Source organism: Rhineura floridana, chromosome 1 (genome assembly GCF_030035675.1).
Source record: "Rhineura floridana isolate rRhiFlo1 chromosome 1, rRhiFlo1.hap2, whole genome shotgun sequence".
Lineage (NCBI taxonomy): Eukaryota > Metazoa > Chordata > Lepidosauria > Squamata > Rhineuridae > Rhineura > Rhineura floridana.
In genome coordinates this window covers 315,203,092-315,230,720 of record NC_084480.1, presented here as the reverse complement: position 1 = coordinate 315,230,720, position 27,629 = coordinate 315,203,092, and the positions used below count along the sequence as shown (strand labels likewise).

Here is a 27,629-nt window from a genome sequence, read left to right as displayed (position 1 = left end):
AGGACTGCCAAACTGCAAATCTGCCCTTTCAAGGGGAATGCGACCCCATCCATAACAGGTTGCAGCCCTATCCTGGCACAGTTTTCTCCTTAACCAGCAACATTTCCATCTTGTCTGGATTAAGTTTCAGTTTGTTAGTCCACATCCAGTCCTTCATAGCCTCCAGGCACTGGTTTAGGATGAGCACTCCCTCCCTGCAATCAGGTGGTAGGGAGAGATAGAGGTGTGTGTCATCAGCATATTGAAGACATTGTATGCCAAGTCTCCGGATGACCTCTCCCAGCCGGTTCATATAGATGTTAAAGAGCGCAGGAGACAGAATGGAACCCTGCAGGATCCCATAGGCCAGCAGCCAAGGGGTTGAGCAGTAGTCTCCCAGCACCACTTTCTGGGACCTGTCCACCAGTTAGGACTGGAGGCACCGTAAAAAGGTTCCTCCCAATCCCTTCCCAGCTAGACGGCCCAGAAGGATACCATGGTTGATGGTATTGAAAGCCGCTGAGCATTCCAGCAGCACCAAAGGGATGCACTCCCCCTGTTTGATGCCCAGGGTAGGTCATCAAGCAGGGCGACCAAGGCAATCTCTGTGCTATGACCAGGCTTGAAGCCTGATTGAAAAGGTTCTAGATAATCCAATTCATCTAGGAAAACGTGGAGTTGAGCAGCCACTATTTTCTCAAATCACCTTGCCCAAAAAGAGATTAGAGACTGGGCAGAAGTTGTTAAGATCTGCAGGGTCTAATGAAGGCTTCTTTAACAAAGGTCTTATCACAGCCTCCTTCAACAATGTTGGTGTAGAACCTTCACTTAGGGAGGTATTAACTAAACATGCCAACCAGCCAGCTACCTCACTCTGGCAATTTGATTAGCCAGGCTGGGCAAGGGTCAAGAGAGCAAGTAGTGGCCCTCATTTCTCCCAGAATCCTCTCCACATCCTTAGGCTTTACAAGCTGAAAAGTATCCATTTAAAAATGATATTATTATTATTATTATTATTATTATTATTATTTTGAACCAACTGCAATTTCTGGACCCTTTTCAAAGGCAGCCGCATGCAGAGTGTGCTACAGTAATCTAGCCTCAGTGTCACCAATGCATGTGTCACTGTGGCCAAGTCAACTGCTTCCAGGAACAGGTACAACTGGTAGACCAGTTTGAGTTGGCGAAAAGCATTCCTGGCTACCGCAGCCATCTGATATTCAAGCAGCGGGGCAGTTTTCTCCTTGACCAGCAACACTTCCATCTTGTCTGGATTACGTTTCAGTTTGTTAGCCTACATCCAGCCCTTCACAGCCTCCAGGCGCCAATTTAGGATGAGCACTCCCTCCCTGCAATCATGTCCTAGGGAGAGATAGAGTTGTGTGTCATCAGTGTATTGATGACATTGTATTCCAAATCTCCAGATGACCTCTCCCAGCGGGTTTATATATATGTTAAAGAGCATAGGAGACAGAATGGAACCCTGCGGGACCCCGTAAGCCAGCGGCCAGGGGGTTGAGCAATAGTCTCCCAGCACCACTTTCTGGGTCTTGTCCGTCAGGTAGGACCGGAGCCACCGTAACAGTGTCTCCCAATCCCATCCCAGCTAGATGGCCCAGAAGGATACCATGGTTGATGGTATCGAAAGCCGCTGAGCATTCCAGCAGCACCAACAGGGATGCACTCCCCCTGTCTTTGTGTCCTCCCATGGTGAGCCGGCAAGAGCTGAGCAGGTTCAGTTTCCTTGTGTACAGTCAGCCATGGTTTATGACTTACCATGGTACGTGAACACAACAACCGCGGTGAGAATTTTCAAACAACAACTTTTTTTAAAAAAAAATCCTGACATAATTGTAAACTTCCTTTGGCATCCATGAACAGGATTTACCAAAGTTACCAGCTCTTGGAGAAAGGTGTGTTCCCCTTTGTGTTTTGTACATGGGCACTGTTCACATGTGGTTGTTATTGGAAAGAGTAATGAATGTAGGCCTAGTTTATGCATGCAATCACTTGAAATGATGGAATGGACTGTCCCACTGGAGATGGGAAGGTCACTTTTTTTTTCCCAATAAAATTTTTTAATTCCTCCCTGCAGTTATAGAATCACAGAATTCTAAAGATGGGACGGACCTTGGAGATTATGGAGCATTGCGAGGAGGCTGTTCTGGTCCAAAATCTTTTCCTCCCATTGTTTCTTTAACCTAGTGCAGTACAGAGTGTTAAAGTTCCCCCAACAGCTGTCTTGAAGTAGTATAGTCCATTCTGTTGGATGTTGTATCTGGCGCAAGCAGGTGCCCAGGATGCAGAACAGAATAGTGACAGGCTAGATTCCAGTTGAAAGCACTCAGCCAGACAAGTAATAAGTTTTAAGAGTCACTTTACTGACAATAGAATATATCACAAGCTCTCTCTCTGTACAAACTCCTCGACCCCCACACCAACTGGCCAGATCTGCCAAGTCTTATAGATAAGGCCAGCTGGTTGCCTTGGATACTTGTCCTTGAGATCTGCACGGACTCTGAGCGTCTTGGCCTTGTAATTCTGCCATGGAAAAAATACTCTCAGGAACCCTTTACTTGCCAACATTCCCCCACCTATTTTTTCCATAGCCTTCTTGCTTAGCATTTCACACATTATATCACATTTCAACAATAAATTTCAGATTATGTTACAGATTCACATTTTCACTTCTTTTCATGTCATTTACATTTACATTTCTTGCATTTACTTATATCATTTTCTCCACATGATACATTTCTTTTTCTTCAGTTTACATCAGCATCATTTGTAATACAGTTACTACATTGCATTAGAATCTCAGCATCACTTTTATTACATTTCATTACTCTTCATGATTTCCATCATCCCACTTTTTCCAGTTACTGAAGTCTATATGTTTAATGGAATTTATTTTAAATCTAACAGGTGGAATACCTTTGGTTGTTCTCTCTGATCTGCGTGGTTGTATTTCTGCCTTAGTGTCTGTGTCTGTGTCAGGCGATTCCTCTGTTTCTCTCTCAGAGCTAGAACTTGATTCACTACTGCTGCCTGTTTCTTCTTGTTTTATTGGTACTGTGTCTGCCTGTTCTTGTTCATTACTACCTTCAGTGTTTCCCAACTCCACATATGTTTTCTCTTCCCAATCCTGCTCTATTGCTTGCACGCTTCTGCTTAACACTACAGACCTTTGTTTTGGCAGCCATATTCTGTAATATGTGTTTTCAAATCCCAGCATGTACCCTTTATCTGCTCTCCTTTGCAGCTTCCCTGTCCTTTTATTTTTGGGAACATGTACCCAGCATTCTGCTCCAAACCTAATCAAATGGTTTAATCTGGGTTTTCTGTCATACAATTTCTGATAAGGAGACATTCCAGTGGCCTTATGGAATATTCTGTTTTGAATGTAAGCTGAATACAGAACACACTCTCCCCAGAAACCTTGTGTTAAAGAGGAGTCACATAGCATTGATCTTATTGAGTCCTGAAGCAACCTGTTCCAGCGTTCAGCTAACCCGTTCTGATGAGGACTATAAGGGGCTGTTAACTCCTGTTTTATTCCTCTTTTATCCAAGTATTCAGTAAAAGAGTGTCCTAAGAACTCTCCTCCTTGATCTGATCTTATTCTCTGTATTTTGACACCAAACTGCACTTCAATTTTTGTAATAAATCTTTTCAGTTTCTCTGCAGCTTCACTTTTAGCTTTTAGTAAATAAACAGTGCAGAATTTTGAAAAATCATCAACTATTGTCAGGAAATATCTTGCACCCCCCTGAGTAGGTTGAAATGGCCCCACTAAGTCCACGTGTATTAATTGATAAGGTGCATTTGTACTGGGCATGGCTTCTTTGTTCTTTGCAGCCACAACTGCCCTAGTTTGTTTACACACGTGGCAGTCTACATATTTTTCACAGTTTCTCAATGTCACATCATTACTGTTCTCTGTTGTTTTCACCACATTTTCATATCCTATATGGCCTAGTTTTCTGTGCCATAAATGAACACAATTATTATGGGGTTTCTTATTAGCACACATGAGTACATGATTTGTTTGTTTCACGTGTAAGAAGAACAATGAGTTCCTCACTATTCCTTTCATGAATATTTTTCTCCTCTCATTACATGCACTGAACCCCTTTTGAACATTACAATGAACCCCATTTCATTGAGTTTCGACACAGCCATAATGTTGACTTCAATGTCAGGAACAAACAGCACATCTGTCATAATGGTATTGAAACCTGCTAATTTCACTGTTCCTCTACTTTTGATAAGTTTCTTAGATCCATCAGCCATTATCACATGATCCTCTACGTCACAAAATGTATGAAACATAGATTTATCTTTGATTATACTATTTGTTGCCCCACTGTCAATTGCCCATAAATCTTTACAGTTATTTCCCTGCTCATTGTTAATACATTGCTTATTCTTACTAGCATAGATCACCTGTACACATGGTTTTCTTCCTCTTTCTCTTCTTCTTGCTTCACAATTCCTTTGAAGATGTTGCTTGGAACCACAAAAATAACATGCCTTTTGTCCATACAGTCTCTGTTGTGCAGCTTTGTTGTTCTGTTTTTCCACGTTGTGTTTAGACTCAGTCCTTTCTTGCTTTGCCATTTCCTGCCTCCTTTGGAATTCTTGTAAAAGTTTTCCTTCTATATAATCCATATTGAGATTGGCATCATCCATTGCTTCCAAAGAGCTCACCAGACTATCATAACTTGAATCTAGTGAAGCTAATGTGATATACACTTTTTGCGTTTGAGAATGTTCAATTTCACGTTCTGACAACTCAGTAAACAGTCTGTTTATTTCCAACAAATGCTCTGACATGGTTGTATCTCCAGATAAGCGCATCTGATACAATCTTCTGGCAAGATATATTTTAGAACTGGCAGTCTTTTTCACATGAATATTTTTCAAAGTTTCCCAGGTTTCCTTAGCTGTTGTTGCATCACGCACGTGCAGTAATTGAGAATCATCAATAGCAAGAACAATTAACGCCTTTGCCCTCTCATCCAGCCTTCTCCAATCTGCTGGAATAGGCACCCCGGCGGGTGGGTGCGATAGCTTTCCACAGGTCTTCTTTCACTAGAAAAGCCTGCATTCTCTGTTTCCAAGTGCCATAATTTTTCCCTGTCAGCCTTTCCAAGGGAATCCCGGCCGATAACGTAACAGACATACTTTCACTTTTCACAGTTCACCGCCTTTGTAATTAGAGCTTCTCACCTCTGTCCTTCAGTCAGTTTTTCCCACGGCTCTCTCACAGCTTTCAGCTCAGCTTTCGGTTTCTCCTTCTCTCTGCTGTTTTACTCGCTGGTCTGCAGTTCTGGCTTTCTCTGCCGCTTTTCTGCAATCCTCCGCTCCAGGTAATCCTCAGCACCAGGTAACCATCAGCACCAGGTAACCATCCTCTGCTACCACTTGTTGGATGTTGTATCTGGCGCAAGCAGGTGCCCAGGATGCAGAACAGAATAGTGACAGGCTAGATTCCAGTTGAAAGCACTCAGCCAGACAAGTAATAAGTTTTAAGAGTCACTTTACTGACAATAGAATATATCACAAGCTCTCTCTCTCTGTACAAACTCCTCGACCCCCACACCAACTGGCCAGATCTGCCAAGTCTTATAGATAAGGCCAGCTGGTTGCCTTGGATACTTGTCCTTGAGATCTGCACGGACTCTGAGCGTCTTGGCCTTGTAACTCTGCCATGGAAAAAATACTCTCAGGAACCCTTTACTTGCCAACACATTCTTCCACTTCATTCTGATGCACGTGTAGACTGGCGCCTTAGATGGACCTTGCTGCAATCCAGCAAAAAGTTGCACTGATGTTTGCACATTAAGAAGCTACAGCTCTATAGATCAGGCTGTAAGCTCTCACCCTTTGATGACACCCATTTTACCCTTGGTGTGGAGCCTAGATAGGCATCACCTTGCAATTATCTCAGTGATGCTGTTTATGTTTACAGGGACACGCAGACATCTGCGGCAGCTGTTAGGCTGATGATTAGTTTCCAGGGTGGCCTTTGAGGCTGAAGTCATCTGCCCCTGAGATGGGAGGGGGCGTCGTGCACTCTGCGTGACTTCATTTCCCACGCTTCAGCTATAAAGTTGAGCTCTGCTGACTGCACGTGGGTTGGGGCCAATGTGATGTTTCCTAGCTATGGTGTCAGGAGCTGCTGGGGCGTGAAATGAGTCTGTGTATGGCTGCCCCATGTGGTGTGAGCCACTGAACCGCATGTTGCAGCATCGCTGCCATAAGAAGAAACTTCAGAAGCTGCCTTATACAGTATTCAGAGCGTTGGTCCATCTAGCCTAGAATTGTCTTCACTGACTGGCAGTGGCTATTCATAATTTCAGACAGGGACTCTTTCCCAGCTCTCCCCAGAGATGTTGGGCGTTGAACCTGGGATCTTCTGCATACAGAGTACCACTGAGCTACGGCCCTTCCAAAGCAAGAGTGGGGAAACTGTCTTTGGTGGCTCCCGGTGCCACACTCAGCGATGCTCAAGGCTGCAACTGGAAGTTGGGAAATTTGGTTTCTACGAGTTAACTAAGAGTTGCCTTGCTGCACCGGAGCATGGGCTCCACCGCTGTGGCCCCTCCAGAAGAACACTAAATCAACCCTCTTCTGTTTGCAGGCAGGTGTGCCTGGCAAGAACAGACGCTGCAGGGAGAGGGAACCTGGGATTCACACCCTGCTTGTGACTTACCCAAAGATATCTCGCCAGCTGATGGAATCGAGATGCTGGCCTAGATGGAACCTGTGGTCTGATCCTGCAGAGGTTGCTCTCAGCGTTCTTTATTAGGCGTGAAGTAACGCAAGCATCCTTTTGTGCTTAGCTCCCCAGACACTTTTGCACCGAAGGGCAGACTTGCACTCACAGGAGCTTTCCTCTTGGCTCTGCCAGAAACTTGTTCCTGGCTGCTGATCTTGTGCATGCAAAACAGGGGCAATCCCTGTCTTTCTTCCAGGCGATGTATCTTCCTGTTTCAGGCCTTTGATCAAAGGAGGTTTTTAAGCCAGCAGAATGGTTCATCTCAGCCTCATTCTAACTAGGCTCGTTCAAGATACTCTAGTACTTTTTTAAATAAAATCCTCTCTTCCTAATTTTTGTCTTAAAACTTTGGAACTAGTTGGGAACGAGCTCAGTAGGCAACGAATGGTGATAAGCGGTGTAATTTTTGAAAAAGGTTTAGTTAGGCCATTGACGTTACCTGCTGCATGACCAGTGAAAAACTGGAATTGCGCTACAGCCAGTAAGATCAGCCAGCCCAAAAGCTGGGGAAATATTTCAGAAATCCTAGGTGCCATCTCCAAATCTTAAGGCTTCAGTCGTGGAACAATGTCGAGATACAGTGTTTCAGATTCCTTGGTAGGTTACGTATTTGGGCTTCTGGTAACATGTCCATGGTTCAGATTCGCTTCCATGAGACACCCTGCATTGCTGAAGCCTAGCAGATCAGGATCTGGTCAGTGCCTGGATGGGTAACTTGCCTGGGACCCGCATGTTACTGGTTTGGGTTCCATGATGGAAGAAAAGTAAAATATAAGTGTGATGGGTATGAGGATTAAATGTCGGGGAGAGGCATTATTATCTTCACACCCTGCTCATGGGCTTTCCGGTGGCATGCAGCTGACCAGCATCAGGAACAGAATGCTTCTCCAGAGAGGCTTCGGACTGATCCAGCAAGCCATCCTTTTGAAATGAGAGCCAGAAATGTGTCTTGCACATCCTCACGCTAATCATGAGGGCTTGAAACTTGTTTTATGCCAGGATGATTGGGCTTTTATTCATTTACCTGGTTCTGTGACAGCTCGTCCGTATACTGTGATTCATGGGAGATCTTGATGCTTAAAATTCCTCCTGGTTGAGAATGCAGTGGGAGGAGTTTGACCATGATTCTGTGGGGGTGCTGTGCCATTATTCTCCCACTCCCCCAGTATTATTTTTGTACGTTTGGTAACCTTGATTCTGCTCCCCACCCTTACTGGATCCCCCCCCCTGGGGCCCTTTTGGTAGTGCGCTTGCACGATTCTGCCAGGCCTCTCCGCCAAGTAGTGTGGAGAAGGGTTCTTTCTTGGGGTGGGAGGCGCACTGAGATTTCCAAAGCCAGCATTTTAATTAAAAATCATGCCTCTCAGGCTTCCCACTGGTAGCAGCAGCTGTTTTGGCCTTGATGCCATTGAAGGGGATACTGTCAATCTCAAGAACCCACATCTGTTAGCTCCTGGTACTGCGCCAGGAATCTCTAAATGGGAAGGAGCCAGCGGCAGGAATTCTTAATAGCACGTCAAAGTACAAGACATCTGCACCAGCTTCATCCTCCCCTCTGCGCAGTCTTGCTTCCCAGTTTCCCCTCCCAGCCACTCCACAGGCCTCGGGGACTGGATGCAGCCCTGTGTTCGGCCCTTGGGGCTCCGCCCAGCCCATCTCCCCAGAGAACTCCTCTCCCCAGCCCTGTTTGTCACCCTTATCAAACTATTATTCAGCTCTGTTCTTGACTTGCGATAATGCCTCTCACTTGCCTAGATGAAGTGTGAAGAGAGAGAAAGTGTGTGTGAAGGTATCGAAACGGCCTGCCTTTCGCAGGGCTGGAATGTAACCTATTGTGCAAAGGCAAATCTGTTGCTCTGCCCCAGTGGCAGCTGGTAGCTTCATATCTGTGGGGCAGTGGAATCCACTCCGGACTTTCAAGGTGCACCTCGGGCAGCTCCTAGGAAGTCCAGACTAAAACCTGGAGCGGTTTCCCTGCTCCACTGACATGGAGCCACCAGCTGCCACTGGGATTTGGCCCTCGGAAGGTTGTCCATGAAGGAGTGTGGCCCTTTGGCTGAACAAGATTCCCTGGGCTGGGCCACTTCTTGCATCGGCTCCTGGCTTCTTCCCATGGCCTGATGGTCCATTCAGGCCCCACCTTGCCTGGCCATCACCCTGCCTCACCCTCCTCTTTTCTCAAGACCGTGCTCTGCCTACTTTGCCCCTCTGTAGCAGCAGAGCAGCTCAGCCAGAAGGCCGTCTGGTTTCCTCTGCTGTAGCGTACCCAAGTTGCTACTGGATATTTCACAGCCAGATCCTCTAGCGCAGGTGTGGGCAACCGTTGGCCCTCCAGATGCTGCTGAACTGATTTCTGAGGCTGATGGGAGTTGTAGTTCAGCAACACCTGGAGGGCCAACGGTTCCCCACACCTCCTCCAGCACAGGCTTTCCCAAGCCGGTGCCCTCCCAATGTTTTTGACCCGTTGGCCATGCTCGCTGAGGCTGATGGGAGTTGTAGTCCATAACATCTGGAAGGCAGCAGGCTGGGGAAGGCTGCTGTAGCGCAGTGGCTTTCAGATTGGGATTCCTCAAGGGCAAACAAGCTTCCTGCTAAGACAGCTTGCCCTGTAGTTGCACGTCGCCTTGGGTATGTGGTAGGCTGCATGCTCGGTTCATGTGGGGCAGTGGTGAGGCAATCTGAAAGGGCTACTCCAGTGCTCCTTGGGAGCTGTTTCAGCACCGTAGAAGGTGCCTCAGAATCCCCTGTGCAAAACGTGAAAAACTACTTGTAGTAATTTATATCACTAGTTTTTCTTGGATCTACTGCGTTTACCTCTTGATAGTCACAAACGTCCGTCTTAAGCTGTGGGTTTAGGAGTTCTATGGCAGGGGTGATAGCACTGGGGCTCATTTGAATCCTTCCCACCATCTGAAAACTGTCTGATTTTTCCACTGGAGAGATGCAGCAGAAGGAAGAGGAGAGTTGCATAGTGTCCTTCAAAATGAAAGCTTCAGAAGGGGTGGAATGCATTCCAATCCATTTCATCAGAATATAGTACTCCAGAACATAACAGTGGTACTATGTACACAGTTTAAAGAACCATGTGTAACGTTCATTTCCCAGCATGCCCAGTCCACATTTTAGGGTGAAGCTATCGACGGGAGGTCATCTCTCCACAGCCTTTTCCACTTCAGTAGCTTTCGACAGCGTTTGCAATCTGGATCATGTCGGTTAAGAATTTGATCTCCCTGTGATCCTTCATTAAATCCTTTATAACACTCCCTTCTATGATGCGCACAGAGAGCTGCCAGATGAATGATAGCTTGGCAGGTGGTGAGCTGGCGTCATTGTTGGCATGTGTCTGTGTGTTTGCCTGCCTGCGCAGTGCAATATTGTATACCATGCTTCTGGCATTATAGCTTTCTGACACTGATTGGTTGAGCTGGTGTGATGTTGGAATGTTTGTGGGCATTCTGTAACTGAGTAAGCTATCAGCAGAATGTTCAGAAACTTAACTTTTCTGGAAAAGGGGTGCTTGTTGGTTTGACTGGTATTATAAAACTTCACACAGGCTAGGTGGAGCTGTATGAGATGACTAAGAACTGGAAGACAGACTGGGAAGAGATCTCTTCAATGAAAACAAGGCCTGACTCAGATGAGATTCAGTCAGGTGAAGGGGCAAACAACCCAAAATGAGCCCATCTCTCATCAGGAGAGTCAGGCTGAGCCAACAAATGCGCTGCTGGATGGAGGAGTAGATGAGTTCTAATTCTGTTTTCACTTCCCCATAGTAGTTTCCCAGGAATGCTTGTCCAGCGGTCTGTGCAAGCACACTTGGAATTTCAGAAGACCACATGTACATGGGAGGCCAGGCACAGCCAGGCTATAAAAGGTAAAGGTGTCCCCGCACTTATAGTGCGAGTCGTTTCTGACTCTTAGGGTGACGTCTTGCGACGTTTACTAGGCAGACTAGGGGGTGGGATTGCCAGTTCCTTCTCCGGTCTTTCTTTACCCCCCCAGCATATTCCGGGAACTCATTTTACCGACCACGGATGGATGGAAGGCTGAGTGGACCTCGGCCCCTTTTATCGGAGATTCGACTTCCTCCTTCCGTTGGAATCAAACTCCGGCCGTGAGCAGAGCTTCAGATGCGTTACTGAGATTATTTCCTTGCCCAGGGTGACAAACACTTGGCCACCTGTCAAAGTGACCCAGAGAAGGAGCTCAGGTTCCAACCCGCCGTGCTGAAAAGGTTCCCCACCCCTGCTGTATAGGGTTGAATACCAGTTACTGGCTCCTCACTTGCCCTTCTTCTTGGCTTCCTGATAGTCTTGCCCATTATGGGAAAAACAGGATGCTAGACTAGGTGAGTCTTTTTGATCTAATCCAGAAGGGCTGCTCTTAGGTTCTTAAGGATTGGCTTGAATGTTTTGTAAAGTGGAAGTGATCTTCCCTCAACAGGGTTCCCCCCCTCCCCATACTGTTGGTTGCTGCTATTGTCGTCTTGAAAACAAAAACCAGATGCATGCACAGCAGATGTAGGACAGACGTCCCTTGTGAGAAAGGAGTGCACTGATGTTTATCTAACAGCCTGAAAAGCTTGTAGAGGATATGTCTGTCAAAGCAACCTCAGCTCAGCGGCTGCATCCTGGCTCTTGCAGTCTGGGCAGCCCTATGTAATGTGAGTTAGGGTATAAATAGACCTTAGACAAGCAACTTGGCTGTGCCCCCCTCTCTCCCAAGAGGATACCAGAACTTACTTCTCATCAGACTTGCTCCCCTCACCCCTAAGTGCAGGACTGTTTGATCACACCATCATGAGCTTATGGCCAAAGGATGAAATGGATGTCCATGGCTTATAGATTCCTGAAGCAAAAAACTGTATGCAGCCATGGAGAAGTGCCCTAGTGCAAACCAAGGCAGCAGTGACTTGTTGCATAGAGCAGAGGACAGAGTGCAATAGTCCAATATTTTGAGCAACAGCCTGGTGCCATGTGCAGTGGGAACCCATTCAGTATTTGAACAGGGAACAATGTCTTCTTGCTAGGATATGATATAGCTGTTTGGAAATCAGATATCCTGATTTTCTGGGGGAATGTCCTGGATATGGTATGTCTCATTAGTGAGACAGAAATATTCAGGAAAATAATAGAGAAATCGCTGTACGTCGTTCTCCCTCTACAGGATGGTGAAGGTAAGCATTGCTTTTGTGGTGGCTTGGGGTTGTTTTTGTTTTGTTTTGTGATTTCTACTGAGGTGCAAGCTTGAGGGGTTTGCTACTGCACCTTACTTAAAGTTAGTATGCCTCTGCTTCTTGCTTGTTATCAACATAACTCCTAAAATAACAGAGGTGATGGTATAACACCACTGGTGGCCATTGCTTGGGTTTTTATAGTGCTGTTCCACTACTGTTACAGCTGTAAAACTCTCCCAAGGTTCCACAACAGTCATATTGCTACTGATAATTACTGTAAAAATGGGCTGTGGATTGACTCATGTTGGGAACAACTAACTCCAGAGACAACTTGTGGAACAAGTGTATGTGTGTCTGTTCCTTCTCATATTTTAGAGGTACACATATTGAACAGTTCTTTGCACTTAGAAATGCCGAGTTGTGCCCACTTTACATATTACCTAAATTAAGCAAATGTGCATCAGTAAGTTTCATTTGCAAGATTCTGCTTCTTGTTAGTGATAGAAGAGAGCGATTAGATTTGTTCAATGTTGGAAGTCCCCCTCTCCACACTCTCCCAGCCATTGCCACCACTGCAAATGCTCTTCCAACCAGGCTTCTGAAATTCTACCAGGCAGAGTCAGTTGCAAAACCATCTTTTCAACACTAAGGACTAGCAACTCGCTCCTTAAATATATATTAAAAAGACTTGGGGTAGAGAGCAAACCGAGATTGCTGGATTGTGTGCCTTAATTTCCAATTCTAAGCTTACGTTGTGACATAATGGAATGCATACTATCCTTGTTGGAAATACAATGGCAGGGATCATTCATATAGCAACCTAAGGGTTCATTCTGTTGACAGTCAACCAGCCAAGAAGAAGACAGTTGGAGGTGTTGCCCAGCATCCAGTCAGAATGCCAGGGTCCTTGCTGAGGCAACTCATTCCCCGATTGGCCATATGGTTCTGAGAGAGTTTTCCCCTGTATGTTTAGTTGTCTCCCTGCTACATAAAAGGTCTGACCCAAGAAAGACAAAAGCCCTCTGTTTATTTCTCCTGAAGTTATGCCCTGTTCTTATTTATATTCCCTCAGTAAAGTATTATCACGATTTCTTGTCTCTCTGGACACTGCTTTATTCAAGTCACTCTGTTAACAGGCGCAGCGGGCAAAAGGTGGCCTTGTCTCCGAGGCTTAATGCTCTCTGTCTCTGTGTTGGTTTAGCATGTCCTACGCTAGCAGCAAGGTGAACAGCTAATGATCTTAAAACACACACACCTCCACGGCAATGTTTCACAAGGTTGTGAAAGGTGTGAAAAACACTTCTGCTACCATGGCTTCACCTCAGTCTGCATCTGTGTTAGAATTGCTTAATATGTTTTTAATAATGTTTTTAACCCTTTTTTAAAGTTGTTTTTTTTAAATGTTTTTATCGCTGTTTTGTTTTAATGTGTTTTAAGATCTGTTTTTATGATGTTTTAAAGTGTTTTTAGCGCTTTGTTTGCCGCCCTGGGCTCCTGCTGGGAGGAACGGTGGAATACAAATTAAATAAATAAATAAATAAATAAATCTCATAGGCACCCACCAAAATGCAAAGCTGCCCTGGGCAGAAAGCCTTTAGTAGCAGCAATAGCTGATTTAGAACTTTCATGCAGCCCAGGGTGCGGTGAGAGTAGGCAGCAAAGATTCGCTCTTCCCTTCTCTCTCCCCCCCCCCCCAGTTGCTTCATTCGGCTTCCCTGTTTCAGTTTACATATGTACTTAGCTTTATGTTCTATTTTGAGTCTCTGGCCACGCGGTACTAAGCAGCCTATGACCCTGCCAAAGGTAAGCATTAAAAAACAAGAGCTGTCAGGCAGATCACACCAGTGGCTTAGCTGACAGCCTCTTTGAGGGGAACTCAACACTGAGCCACTGAAAATCTGGCTGGGAAAGTTATTTTGCAGCCTGGGGGTCCTTCACATCAAGGTAAGCCCTGGGCATAAGAAACAACTCCAGAGGCTGGTGTTGGTTGTTTTCTCTTTCCTACTTTCTCTCTTCTCATCTAGCAGGACAGGAACTTTAGTGAGTAATTCTTCCAAGTCTCTTTCCCCCACCCCCAGGATTGACTCTGTATTTTCTGCGACAGAATGTTCTTGAATGGACGGGGGATGCCCTTTTAAAGCTACTTTCAGAATTACCTCTCAGCTATAGCGGCATGCAACGCTTCTTAAACTATGGGGTTTTAGATTTCCTAGCTCTTAAAAACAGCTCATTGCTGCAAAACTGGTACGGGTTCAAAAAAGGGGGGGCAGGAAAAAGTATCTCGTAGGTAGACGTTGCCGAGAGGGTGGCCTTGGTGATCTCTGGCCCCAGCTCATCTGTTGGGGAAGGTCCGTGGCTTAGTGGCAGAGCATCTGCCTTGCCTGCGGAAAGTCCCAGGTTCAATCCTCAGCATCTCCAGGTAGGGCTGTGAAAGGTTTCCTGTCTGAAACCCTTGAGAGCTGCTGCCAGCCAGAGTAGGCAATACTGAGCTAGATGGACCTGTGGTCTGACTTGTTCCAAAACTGCCAACTGACTCTCTAAGACTTTGCTTAAATCAAATTGTGTCTGCGTGTGTCAAACTGTCTTTTCTCACATCCCCAAATCTTAAATGGGTGGACAGGCTGAGAATCTGCCATTTCTCCCCCGAAGCTGCTGCCTAATGTGCCCAGGCATAGCTATGTTGGGATGCTTAGAGCAACAGTTGTCCACCTCTGTGCACTCTTCCATTGCCTGGTCTTGGCTACCCAAGCAAGTGCACAGTGCTGGCAGCGATCCCAGTCAGTTTCCGATTGGATATGTTTCTGGTCAGCAGATGTGTTGTGTTTGTCTCTCTCAGCACAGCAGTTTCTGGATTGAAAAGAAGAGGAAATCATTGGTGACGACGCCTGGCACACCCAAGTCTTCTGTAGGAGGGACATGCAGAGCTGATGTTTGCCGCCGGCTTATTCGTAGTATGCTGCAAGCTTCTGTGCTCTCACGTTGTTGCTCAAACAGGAGCATGCGTGAGCACAACCAGGCATAAGCTTGCCGGTTCTTCCGCCACACACAGACAGGCTTTCGGCAGCTCACAGGAGTGCCTCCCCTGTTTCAAAGGAGAGGCAAGGACCAGGAGAGAAAATGCCTCTGAGAAAGTGGGAGAAGCACCTCCGCACAAAGCGAAGGTGACATTGGGAGGTTTAGAGCAGATCTACCCTTGATGCAGCCCAAAACTGCTTGGACCCAGTGTCCTGAGTCAGTGAGGAGACCATCTGAGTCACTTTGAGCCGTGCGGCTTATTGAACGTGCCTTTGCTTGATGCTCTGATGTTTTAACGTGCATGGTGTTGGGAAATTCTGAACAGGAAAAGGTAAGGTGCGGATTGTCTGGGGGGGTTTTCCCCTGCTCATTTTCAAGGTGTGAATTCACTCAAATGGCATCCTCTCCTTTAACTCTCCTTTAAGAGGGATGGGGCTGTCCATCTGCTAACTCCCTAATCTCATAAGTGCTTTGTGAAGTGAGCACATTTTGTCCAAAACAATGCAACTTTATTTTTTATTAAGAGGAGTTTTCTCAGCTGTAGGAAGCCAGGACTTTTCGATTGTTGTGTGACGAATGTGTTACAAGACATGAAGCTTGTTGGTTTTTAATTCAGTTGTCCTGCCTTTACCAATATGTAGTGTCAGTGCATATTGTACCAAATCCTGCAAAAAACCTACAAATTTTAACTTGATACAGCTTTATTCTGATTTTCACTCTTGGAGGGATTATTATATGCAACTTTGAGAAGGGCCTTGGCTGGAGTTATTAGATGGTAGGACAGCCTGACTCGGGATCAATTTCGGAAACAATAGGGAAGGGACAGGAAATTCTTTAGAGCACACCCATTCCCAACAGCTGGATGTCTCAGCTGTCGGACACCTTTTTGTTGTTGTTTTCTATCTCATACATGTTATATGTTTTTCACACTTTTCTCTGCAAACCTAAGTAAAAGCAGATTTTTTGCCTTATGGAGGTGTGTGTGAAAATATTTAGAATCTGCAGAGTGCGAGTTGCCTGTGTTTCCCCCAATAAAAGAAGCAAAGTTGTAGCTGGTCCAAAAAAACTCTGCAGTCTGCTTTGTATTATTTTCCCCTCTCTTGGCTTGGTGGAGAGATGCAGCTATCTTGCAGGGAAGTCTGGGCTGAGAGTTTAAAGGGGCAGCCCTCTGTTTTCATCATCTTCTAAAAGAAAGAAATGAGAACATTGCTAGATTTTGCTTTTGGCAAGATTCCTAAGAATGAGGTAAAAGGTCCAAGCAGTGTCAGTGAGCTTTTGGATTCTTATTAAGGCCCAAGCACACCCTTGTCCCTTCTCTGCTAGCCTTGGATTTCAGACCACCTTGGGAGGGCTAAAAAGACCAGGTGACATCCACATGCTCAAAAGCTGCAGGCAAATCCCTGTCTTCCCCCCTCCAAATTACTCTGTGCTGGACGCCATTGCTGTTAAAGTGGGACACAGCTGATACAAGGTTGTTGTGTAGAGTGTAACATTAAAAAAGCTGCCTTCACAGCATGGACTGCCTGTTCATCCTCCCTGATCTTGCCTGCTCTACTAGCGGCTCTCAGCTCCTACCTGTTCCTGTTTAAGTGTAGCTGTGTCAGGGATTGGACTGGGGACCTTCTGCATGCAAAGCATGGGCACTATCACTGAGCTGTGGTGTAGTGAGTGAAACTTGCTGTGAGCTGCCTCCAGTGGATACACAGTGAGCTCCTCAGGGCAGCACAGAAAAGCCCCCTTTGCCTGAACCACATTCTTCAGTGGCACCCAGCCCAGACCTAGCTGTTGAACCCATAAATTATAAAGGTGAGGATTCTCCCAGAGTCAGCATAGTGAAAGCAACTTATCAGAGCCAGAGACAACCGTATGTCCAAGGTCAAGAAGGCAGGAGAAAATTCTTTTGCAATTACTCCAGTGTTACGCTGCTCCTAGAAAATGTCCCTGCCTTTCAGCACTCATGAGAATGAGCCAGAATTAACCCATAGAAGTAAGTGTCTGATATAAAGGTGTAGTGAAGCCTGTTTAGATTGGTTGCAGCAACTTGTATGTTGTTGCCTCCACATACTAAGTATGTTCCTAAGATTTGCCTAGTTGGTTCCTCTGTTGTATCCTGAGACATGCTTAGTTTGCTCCAGTTCTGAATCCGGATTCAAGCCTAGAGGGTGATGCTGTGTTCCTGTACTGACTTCTGGAATAAAGTTTCATGCAGAAAAACCCAGTTTCCAAGTCCTGAGTCTGCTTCTTTGGTTGGGAGCCAGGACACTGAGCCCGACTAGATGGTGTTTGTGGAGACATCCGGCATGGTCGGCATAGCTGCTTCATGTCCTTCTCTTCACGACCCCCACAAAGATCCAAAGAGAGAAACCTCAGACATGCTGCCTTCTGTCATTTGTAGTGCAGGATGTTAACACAGATCTACATAGGCCTCCACAGTGTGTCAGGTGAGTGTGTTGCCCAAGCCAGCAGGGCCAGCACCAGGCATGACTGGGACTTTGAGCACCAGCCTGCTGTGGGCCTATGGCACCCACCCACATGTCCCACTTACCTCTCCCATTGCTGTAAACACTGTGCGTGCTGCACGAGCATGCCTTCCATCAACCATGATGGCGGTGGGGACGTCAGCCCCTTAGGGAAGCCCTTGCCACCATCTTAATTGAAGTTAGGTATGCGCGCGCAGCGCACACATGACATTCCCAGTGACGGAAGAGGTAGGTAGGGCGTTTGTGTGTGTTTATTGATGCCCGTGCTAGGTGCATGGGGGGCTGCCTGGGAGCTCCCTCTCCTCAGTCCGTAGCAGGGTCAGGAGTTGCTGCTGCTGCAGATTGGGGAATGGGAATGTTACCCTCTCACCTTAAGGAGGGGCCCTTCAGGGGGCCCCCTGAGCTGCAGGGGCCCTTAGTGAAGGCCCAACCTAGCTGCCCTCTGGCACCGACCCTGAAAGCCAGTCATCTTGCAATTGTTTCACCTGTGCTCACCTCACTTCCACTGCCTCTTTTGCAAATAGCACACCAGTTCAAGCTGCTCCTTCATTGGAAGGAAACAAGATGGTCTTGAGCAGATTTGGTGTTAGTATGTGCAATCTGGCAGGCAAATTCGGCTTGCTGGGTGGAATGGAGCCACTATGCTAGCTTCCTGGCAAGTGGTTCGCTGTTGTTTACGAGGAGGGGAGAGGCAGCGGGAGGCCGGAACAAACACCTGAATGATGCTGCCAGTGCATTTGCGCTGCATCAGCCTCCCTGCCGCTCTCTCTCTCCCTCCCAGTAAGCAACTCTGACCCACCTGCTGGGAAGTTAGCCCCACTCAGTTCTGACCGCAGGGGTTTCCTCTCCTTCTGTGTCAAGGGTGAGTGCATTCACGTTCGTGGCCCACAGGCGAAACTTTAAAACCACCTGAGGTCACCAAACCATGCCACATCTTCCGTATCAGCAGTTCACACTTTTGTCTGCAAGTTGTTTGATAACAGACCTGTGTTCATTGATGTGCATATAGGTGTGACTCAGCTCTAAACAGTCGAGTTTGATGCAGATTTAAGGTTCAAGGTGCCATTGGGCAGCTTAATGCCAAGCTGGAGATGTTCAGGCAGCAAGAAGAGAGGGATATAGATACCCACAGACAGCTACCAGGATATGTTTTGTCCAGCTACTGGTTTGAGACAACAGAGGGGGTTGCTGGGAAACAGTGGGCACCCCTAATTTGTACCGTAGCCCAAAAAAATAAAACTGGGCAAGCAAGATGGGCCATTTAAAGGGTTGCTGGTGGAGCAGGGCCTGGAGGAAGAGACATTCAACTGAGCTTGTTTTCTCCAAAGTGGATCTCAATGAGTTTTGAGACTGGCTTCTGAATAAATGTGTAAAGCCTTACAGCTTTAGCGTTGCTCCTGATTTATCGCTTTAATTCACATGTGTGGTGCGGTCGGCACAGATTGGGATTGAATTTGCCAAACTGGAAAAGTTGGCAGTGATTCTGGAGTAATTAATTTGTGCAGGATAAATGTTGATGTTTTTCCTACTCTTGCAGTCGGCATGTGATGCTCTTGAATCTGGTGGCCCAGCTTTGTTTCCTGGCCAAGAAAGGCCACGTCACTAGTTGAAGGATCTCCAGTTAAGAAAACATTGGGTAGCGGGTGATGGAAAAGGCTTTTCTCTCCTTGAGACCTTGGAGAGCTGCTGCCAGTCCTGGGCTAGACAGACAAACATATATAAGCATCCATTGTATCTGCAAGACTAGGCATAATCCAGGTTGTGTTCATGCTGTCAAATTACAGGGCTGGAAAATTCCCTCTTGCTGGGGCACGCAGGCTCATTAAACCATGAGGCTCTCTCCAGTTCTTCCATCATTCCCTGAGCTTCTTAAGCGCTCAGATCATTCGCTGATCCCTTCCTTGTGCTTTCTGTTGTACATCTCAAGAGTCCTGCTCACCCTTGGCTAGAGAGTGGCTTCCCCTTCCCCTAGTCCCCATTATGACCTCAGGTGTCCCATACTATGACAGCAGAATAGTCTGGATAGGTTCAAGCTACTGATGTCAACCCTTTGCCTCCCAACCTCCTAGCAGACAGAGAGAGAGAGAGAGATGATCTGCTGTGCAACGCTCCATGCTGGGCTTCAAGGTGGCTGCCATTATTATAATAGTTTATGCAGTGCCTCCCGCATGGCAGGGCCTCCCTGCCATATAGGCTTAATCTTCAGAAATAGACTGAAGAACTGTGAAGGGGGGGTGATAGTTTGTGGGGAAAGGAATAGCAATTTTGAAGGAGGTATGCATAGGTGGTGCTTTCAAAGCATGGAGAATTGGGAGCAGAAAGCATAGAACTGGAAGGTTGGAGGTCTGTTTTGTTTTGTTTTTTGTGATCCAGGAAGTGATGGGATCAAGACCGATGCACCTGTTACTATTTGACATCTAAAGTCCTCCCCAGATCATCTTTTTTTAATCTGGTAAATCCCATATAGTGAGTGGGCATGGGCCCTTTATGGCAAATCTGCATCTCTTGTCATCTCTTGCCAGGGGAGTGACTTGAGAACCTACTCACTAGTAGGCACTTAACATTTTATGGTAGGTTAAGAATTCAGAGTGGCGCAGAGTGGTAAGCGGCGGTAACGCAGCCGAAGCTCTGCTCATGGCTGGAGTTCGATTCCAACGGAAGGAGGAAGTCGAATCTCTGGTAAAAGGGGTGGAGGTCCACTCAGCCTTCCATCCATCCGTGGTCGGTAAAATGAGTACCCGGCATATGCTGGGGGTAAAGAAAGGCCGGGGAAGGAACTGGCAATCCCATCCCATATATACGGTCTGCCTAGCAAACGTCGCAAGATGTCACCCTAAGAGTCGGAAATGACTCGCACTATAAGTGCGGGGACACCTTTACCTTTTTTAAGAATTCAGATACTTTCACCCCCAAGTGCTGTACAGCTCTGGCACCAAGATAATGGTTGCTTGCTCCAGAGGAACATTTGCCATTCGCTGTTTCCACTACAAGGAACTGCTGAGGGTAGGGGGGAAGATCATTGTGCAGAATGTCAGCAAACAGTTCCGTTGCTGTGAGGGACGTGAATAGGTCAGTTTGGCTGAACGAACAAACAAAGAAAAACCTTAACGAGGACCTGCATACTGATAGTGTGAAGGGAGTGCCAAAGAACTTCATATGTGGGGCCAGAAGGTTTGGAGAAGGTTTTAACTAACTTATATGAGGTTCCAGACCTCTGGAATTAAAATAATTAATATAATTAGCTCTGGGTTTTACTCCTGTGGTAACTTATCTACAATCATGGGGACTAGAACCATGACATTTTTTTTTTCAAAAAAGGAAGCAGAGTTCTCAAATTCAGCAGGCTTTATGCTGGCATGTAGCTGCCAGAGCAGCCAGAGTAAAGCATTGTTCTTAGGTGCCTGTAACTTGTGACCTGCTAGTATTTTCCTCCCTTAAATATAGCACTATTGAAGGAGATTCCACCACTTACCAAAGATTCTTCCCCTCTCTTCCTCCCTGCTCCAAAATTTTCTCTTTCAGATTCTCTCGTATGCTGAAAGGCTGTGGATTTATGGAGGGGCCCGGGCGCACCTTTGAGCACTGCCACGCGCAACATCCTGCCCGTTGAGAAAAGGACGACACTGTTCTGCTCATACCTGACACTGAGCCCTTGGGCTTAACCATTCAGATCTCCTGTGCATGGCTCTTGCAGCCAAAGGAGGACTTCTGCTGGCTACTGCGCCAGCCTGAGCTGCCCCGGGTTCCCGTCACTGCCCCAAAATATTCTACATATCCAGATGGGGTAACGTGACGGCGCAGGAGGAACGCCGGAGGGTTAACTGAATGCAGAGGCCTTTCTGAAGAGAGGAGAGCTGAGACAGGGAAGCCGAACGGCACTGAAGGGCGTCTACTCTAAATTGCACACACACAAAGGAAGTTGACACTACAGAGGTGTTTTATTTTTTAAGTATTACTCAGCATCAAACTTAGGGTTCCCTTTTTTTCCCCTAATTGGATGATTTAGAGAATCCAAGCTACGCTCTCCCAAAAGCTGGGAGTTTTTGCACGTTTGTGTTGGTCAGGGGAAAACAAAGATAGCCTTTTGCCAAACTCTAGGGTAACTTTATTTTCATTTTGTCCTGAAATCCTTTTTCTTTGGAGCGTGTGGGGTTTGGGGTTTTGTTTTGTTTTTTGCCAACCCGCCCCCCCTCCCCAGCCAATCTTAGGGTGGTGTTTTTTTTTTTCCGCTATGGCCCGCATGAACAGACCTGCACCTGTGGAGGTTTGCTACAAAAACATGAGGTTCCTGATAACCCACAACCCTACCAATGCCACTCTGAACACCTTCATCGAGGTAAGTTTAGCTGCGCAAGCTGCAAGTATGAGATGTGAGTAATGTAAAACCCAAATTCTAGAGGGAGAAAGGTCAGCTAAAAACTCTTAGGGGATTCTTACGAGTTCCACTCAGGATTTTGGGGTTCTGCTTTAGCAGATACGTTGGAGTCAAGCCCAAAATGTCGGAATGCCACATTTTTCCAGGGGTCTGTTCGTGGAATTTTGCAAGGGAGTGAGTGGGAGGGATTCCTGCTCCCTTTTCAGTCTTCCTCATGTCAAAGGTACATCAAATTAAGATATGAAAGGAGACACTTTCTTCCCCCCACCACAAAAGCACCCATGTGATATCAGAAAGTTGGATCAACTGCAGAGTAGAACTGAAGGAGTTCCCTGATAGAAGCAGCTGATGTGAGTCTTAAGTTTGGAGTTACACATACAAACTTAACAGGACGGGATGAGTTCAAGGGCCAAAGCTAACTGGGAATAAGTATTCTGAATCTGCATTAGCCACAAACCATTGCAATTGGAATACATAAAAAGAATAACAAGCGGATATACAGCTTAATCAAATTATCCTGCTAAAATTCTAGCATTTATGTAGGATAACTGATACAACTGATATTTCCAAAATCCACCGTAGGAGAAGTGGACAAGTAAAAGTATCAACTAAAAAAAAACTATATCAGATTAAAACTCAAGGTACCATTGTAGATCTTGTTCTAATGGCACCCGCCAGAATTTATAAGCTATAAGTATTGGTGAGCGGATTTGGAATGGATCCAGCAATCCATATCAGACCTAATGTAGCCCATGGATATTCCTCATGTTACTCTAGGCATCCCCTTGGCTGGTATGAGCTTTCCAGTGCCCCAGGAGACACTTTGGCGAGGCCTCTGAGCAAACGAGGTGAGGAGGCTTAGCATGCTCGAGGAGTCATCTTGGGCCCACCGCTTGGGTATTTCTGGAACTGGCTCAGAGCCCAGCAGGAAAGAGCCGTTCCTGGGTCCACTCAGGAGATGGTTCCAGTGTCGTTCTGGATGAGGCATCTGTTAACAGATGACTCGGAGTGAATAAACGTTTTTTAAAATCTGTGTTTTAATGCAACATTTAGCAGCGCATTTGTGCATTATGTTTCAGCACGACTAGAATCTTAAAATGACAACATAAGAAGAGCCTGCTGGATCAGGCCAATGGCCCATTTAGTCCAGCATGCTGTTCTCACAGTGGCCAACCAGGTGCCTGTGAGAAGCCCACAAGCAGGTCCTGAGCGCAAGAGCACTCTCCCCTCCTGCGATTTCCAGCAACTGATCTTCAGAAGCATACTGCCTCCGACCATGGAGGGAGAGAATAGCCATCATGACTTGTAGCCACTGATAGCCTTCTCCTCTATGAACTTGTCTAATCCTCTTTTAAAGCCATCCAAGTTGGTGGCCATCACTGCCTCCTGTGGGAGTGAGTTCCATGGTTTAACAGTGCACTGCATGAAGAAGCATTTTTCTTTTGTTTGACCTGAATCTTCCAGTGTTCAACTTCATTAGACGTTCATGAGTTCTGGTATTTTGAGAAAGGGCAAAAAACTTTTCTCTGTCCACTTTCTCCACACCATGCATACTTTTTTCTCTAAACTAACAAGCCCCGAATGTTGCAACCTCCCCTCATACGGGAGTTGCTCTATCCCGTTGATCATTTGAGTCGCCCTTTTCAGAACGTTGATTGTGGACTATAACTCTGCGTGCTGAAGGTCCCAAGGCCCTGTCATCTTGGGGCATAAATGGAGTAAGAGGATTGGGAAAGGCTCTTGCCAAAGCCCCAGAGAGCTGTTGCCAGCTAGCAAAGGCCATGCTTTTGAGTTGAATGGAATCAGACATCTTGATTTGTTCAAATGCTTCTACCAAAAAAAAGGAGGTGACATATTTAATGGACATTTCCTGACGTTGCTGTGCCAGGCCACCTAACAATGGAGGCATCCAAAGCTGGTTTTTATTTTATTTCAAATCAAATCCTGAATTTGCATTAGCCACAAGCCATTGCAATTGGAATACATGAAAACAATAAAAAGCGGATATACAGCTTAATCAAATTATTCTACTAAAATTGTAGCATTTATGTAGGATATTAACTGATAAAATTGATAATTCTAAAATCCATCATTGTAAGAGAAATGGACAAGTAAAACTATCAACAACAACAAAAAAACCTATATCAGATTAAAACTCAAGGTACCATTGTAGACCTTGTTCTAATGGCACCTGCTAAAAGTTTTGCAGACATTTCTGTCACCCTCTGCTCTTGTTCTGCAAGAAGAAAAGCTGTTTTTTATTTTATTTCCTCTCTCTTTTGTCTATACCCCTTTAACGTGTAGCACATTAAAAAGTTAGTGCCCAATTGACATACCTCAAAGAAGAGTAGGTGCAGTTAATGGGAGCAAACAGAAATGTATTGAATAACCCTATTTTTTGAGCTTCAGAAACCTGTTTTTTTTCAGGATGGGGGAGTTCAGTTTGCATGTAAAAATGCCTTACTCAGAAGCGTAGTCATAATAAGACCTCCTGCTGGCTCAGAGTTTGTGAAGATTACCTGAGGGTCTGATGTAGCTGGATAACTCTCAAGGACTGCAGCTGCTGACTGTTCAGATAAGTAATGAATCTCTGACAGTATTGTCATTATCTAGCTTCTGCAGAAAGTTCCTCTTCTGGCCCAACTCCCGTACAAAGGGCCAGTTTGTTTAGACTTGCTAAAAGTTACACACTTGCTAAACTGTCTGCATACCCACATCTGTGTTCATCTTTGCCATTGTGGGCTGCAAAGAAAACAGTATTCTACACTTCTGCTGTCCTGAGAGTCTAACTCACTACAGGTCACCAGGCAAGTGCTTTCTGGTTCGCAGAAAGAGCTTTTTATGGTATCGTCATTTCGTGGCTCCTCCATTGAAGAGCATTGAAGGAGAGTCAACAGGTGGAAGGAGTGTACATTGTGAAAGCAAAACAGCATTTAGACCATCCTTTGACACAGTTAATGAGGCAGGGTGTCTATATTTTATAAGCCAAGAAAAGAAAAACATAAGGGTCATCATTCTTTGTCCCAGAGAGCTTCCAATCCAAACAAAAAGCAGAAAGTTGTCCAGTTAAAGCATAGATGGGCAGCCTTGTTGCCCACCAGATGTTGCTAGACTACATCTCCCATCATCATCCCACCATGACTATTGGCCGTCCTGGCTGGGGCTGAAGGGAGATGTGGTCCAGTAGCACCTGGGAGAGCCACAGGTTCCCCACTGCTGATTTAAAGCCATCTTTCTCCATTGTGTGAGGCTCCCTGCTCAGCCCTCAGGGTTGATACCTGTAGCCTAGGCTCATGGAGGGAGCGTACCGCTATCAGTGGCTATTAGCCATGGAACAATTGGCAGGTCGGTGGGGCAGTGGAATCCACTCCGGGTTTTAATACGAACTTTCAAGGAGCTGTCCAATGTGCAGCACTGACTGGCAATGGCTATCCAGGGTTCCTGGCAGAGATCTCTGCTGCCTGTCAGTGCTGACAATACCAAGGTGAATGGACCAATGGTCTGAGTCGGTACAAGGCAGCTTCTTATGTAAGCAGAACTTGCAAGGGCATTCCACCATCGCCATCAACAAATGTTCTGAAGCCATCCTGATCAGCCACAACTTCATTCTGTCAGTTTTCTCTCCCAAGTTCTAGGGGTGGTTTAGATAGGCCTATTCCAACTACAGCTGGGAAAAGGTTCTGACTACTTTGAAGGCTCAGCTTTCCCAGGCAGAGCCTGGTGATGTTTCTGGATTAGGTTGCCTGCAAATCAGGCCAGATGGCTCAGTTAGTCTTTTTCCAAATGTTTTATCTTACAATAGATTCAGGCCAGGTAATTTGTCTTAACAATCATAGAGGGATGGATGGCTCAGAAACTTCAGCTGGTCCAAAATGCAGGAGCCAGATTACTAGCTGGGGTTTCCTTGAGATCTCATATAACCCCTGTTTTAAAACAGCTGTTGGTTGCCAGTTCGTTTCCAGGCCTAATTCAAGATGCTCACACTAGTGTCCAAAGCCCTAAACAACATAGGTCCCAAATATCTGAAAGACCGCCTCCTTCCTGACAGACCCTCCCAGGACTTGAGATGAGCAGAGGGGGCCCTTTTGGTAGTTCTGCCATCCTCGGAAGCTCTGGGGCAGTGGCCTGGGAGAGGGCCTCCTCAGTGGCAGCCCCTAAGCTGTGGAACTCCCTACCCATCAAGGTGTGTCTGGCAGCTCCACTGTACAGTTTTAGGCGAATGCTGAAGACGCGCGCCTTTTTACCCTGGCCTTTGACACCGGAGACCCACCCTATTTGAGGATTTTAGGTTGTTTTTAAATTTTAAAATCGTATTTTAAAATTGTTGCAACCTGCTCTGGGACTTTGGGGCAAAGGGTGAGCAGTAAATGGTGGTGATGATGATACTGATAATAATATTAGTATTATATTGCAGTTTGATGCTGGCCCCTTTCTCTGCCCCATGTGCCTTTTTTTAGAGCTTCTGGACATTTGCTTGACAATCTTTGCCTCCTTAAATACCTGGACTCGTGGCCAGTGTACTCTTTTTAGCTGTACATCTCTCCCCTCCCCCTTCCCCGTTGTTGATCTGGTTACATGGGCAACTAGATGAACTGTTGCATGCCTACAAGGATTAAAAATAAATGCCCTTGTTTACTCTTTGAAAGAGCAGACGAAGATACTCACCCTTCCTCTGGCTGGAGTAAACTTTCTCTAAAGTAGCAATTGGGGCGGGGTGGGGAGAGAACCTAACGGGGAAAGGAATAACTCATCACTCCATCCTCTAGGTCAAGCAAGCATAGGGAACCTCTGGCCCAGAGGTCCAGAACGGCCCTTTGGGGCTTGTCCACCTGGCTCTTGGGACGCCGCCCAGGCTAACCACCCTCCTGAGCCATGCACCCTGCTTTGCACCGTTCTTGAAGGGGCTGAAATGTGCCTTTGAACTCTAATAATGCTTCTTGCTTGCCTGAATAGAGGATAGAGAGGGGTGTGCAAAGAGATTAGCCTATTGCCCAAAGGTCAAGTTATAGTAGTAGTAGTAGTAGTAGTAACATTTGTATACCGCCCCATACCTGAAGCTCTCTGGGTGGTTTACAGCAATTAAAAACATTAAAAACAAATGTACAAACTTAAAAACACATTTTTTAAAAAAACAATTTAAAAACACATGCTAAAATGCCTGGGAGAAGAGGAAAGTTTTGACCTGGCGCGAGAAAGATAACAGTGTTGGCACCAGGCACACCTCGTCGTAGACATCATTCCATAATTTGGGGGACACCATTGAGAAGGCCCTCTCCCTTGTTGCCATCCTCCGAGCTTCCCTTCACATCCATTGTTCTGTCCGCTTCTGCCTTTGGCCCCTCCCACCATTGGCATGTGAGCCCCCCAAAAGGGAACGTGGCCCCTAAGTGCAAGATGTAGGCAAATGACCTTCTGACTCTTCCCACCCACAACTACAATCTTAGGATATTAATGCGGATTTATAATACAGGTTTCTGCCCCTAATGCTTTTTATCTTTGTGTTATTAATTAACAATCTAATTATTACTCTTTGTTTTATTTGTATAATATTTTATGTATTTCTTAAATTTATATTCCTCCCAGAAGGGCAGCAAACAAGCAATGAAGCACTTAATACATCTTTAAAAAGATTTTTTTTTAAAAAACCACTTAAACAGTAGTTCTAACACAGACGCAGACTGAGATAAGGTGTCTACTTAAATGGCTTGTTGAGAGAGGAAGGTATTCAGTAGGCACGGAAAAGATAACAGAGAAGCCACCTATCTTAATATTTAAGGGGAGGAAATCCCAAAGGATAGGTGCCACAAGACTAAGGTAAAC

The 27,629-nt window shown here is 46.0% G+C and overlaps 1 protein-coding gene across 9 annotated transcripts in view; it reads left to right on the top strand.

Annotated features, from left to right (window-relative positions):
- The window catches only part of PTP4A3 (protein tyrosine phosphatase 4A3), a 149,602-nt gene that overhangs the window by 87,936 nt on the left and 34,037 nt on the right, over positions 1–27,629 (top strand). For 6 of the 9 annotated variants that reach the window (XM_061607057.1, XM_061607053.1, XM_061607056.1 and 3 more), the window contains one exon: positions 20,957–21,770. In XM_061607057.1, the coding sequence (XP_061463041.1) occupies positions 21,666–21,770 (105 nt within the window). In that variant the 5' untranslated portion in view covers positions 20,957–21,665. Of the gene's footprint in view, positions 1–11,567; positions 11,940–13,767; positions 13,884–14,938; positions 15,286–20,956; positions 21,771–27,629 lie in introns of those variants that run through there. The other 3 variants (XM_061607062.1, XM_061607054.1, XM_061607058.1) reach the window with 3 other exon arrangements.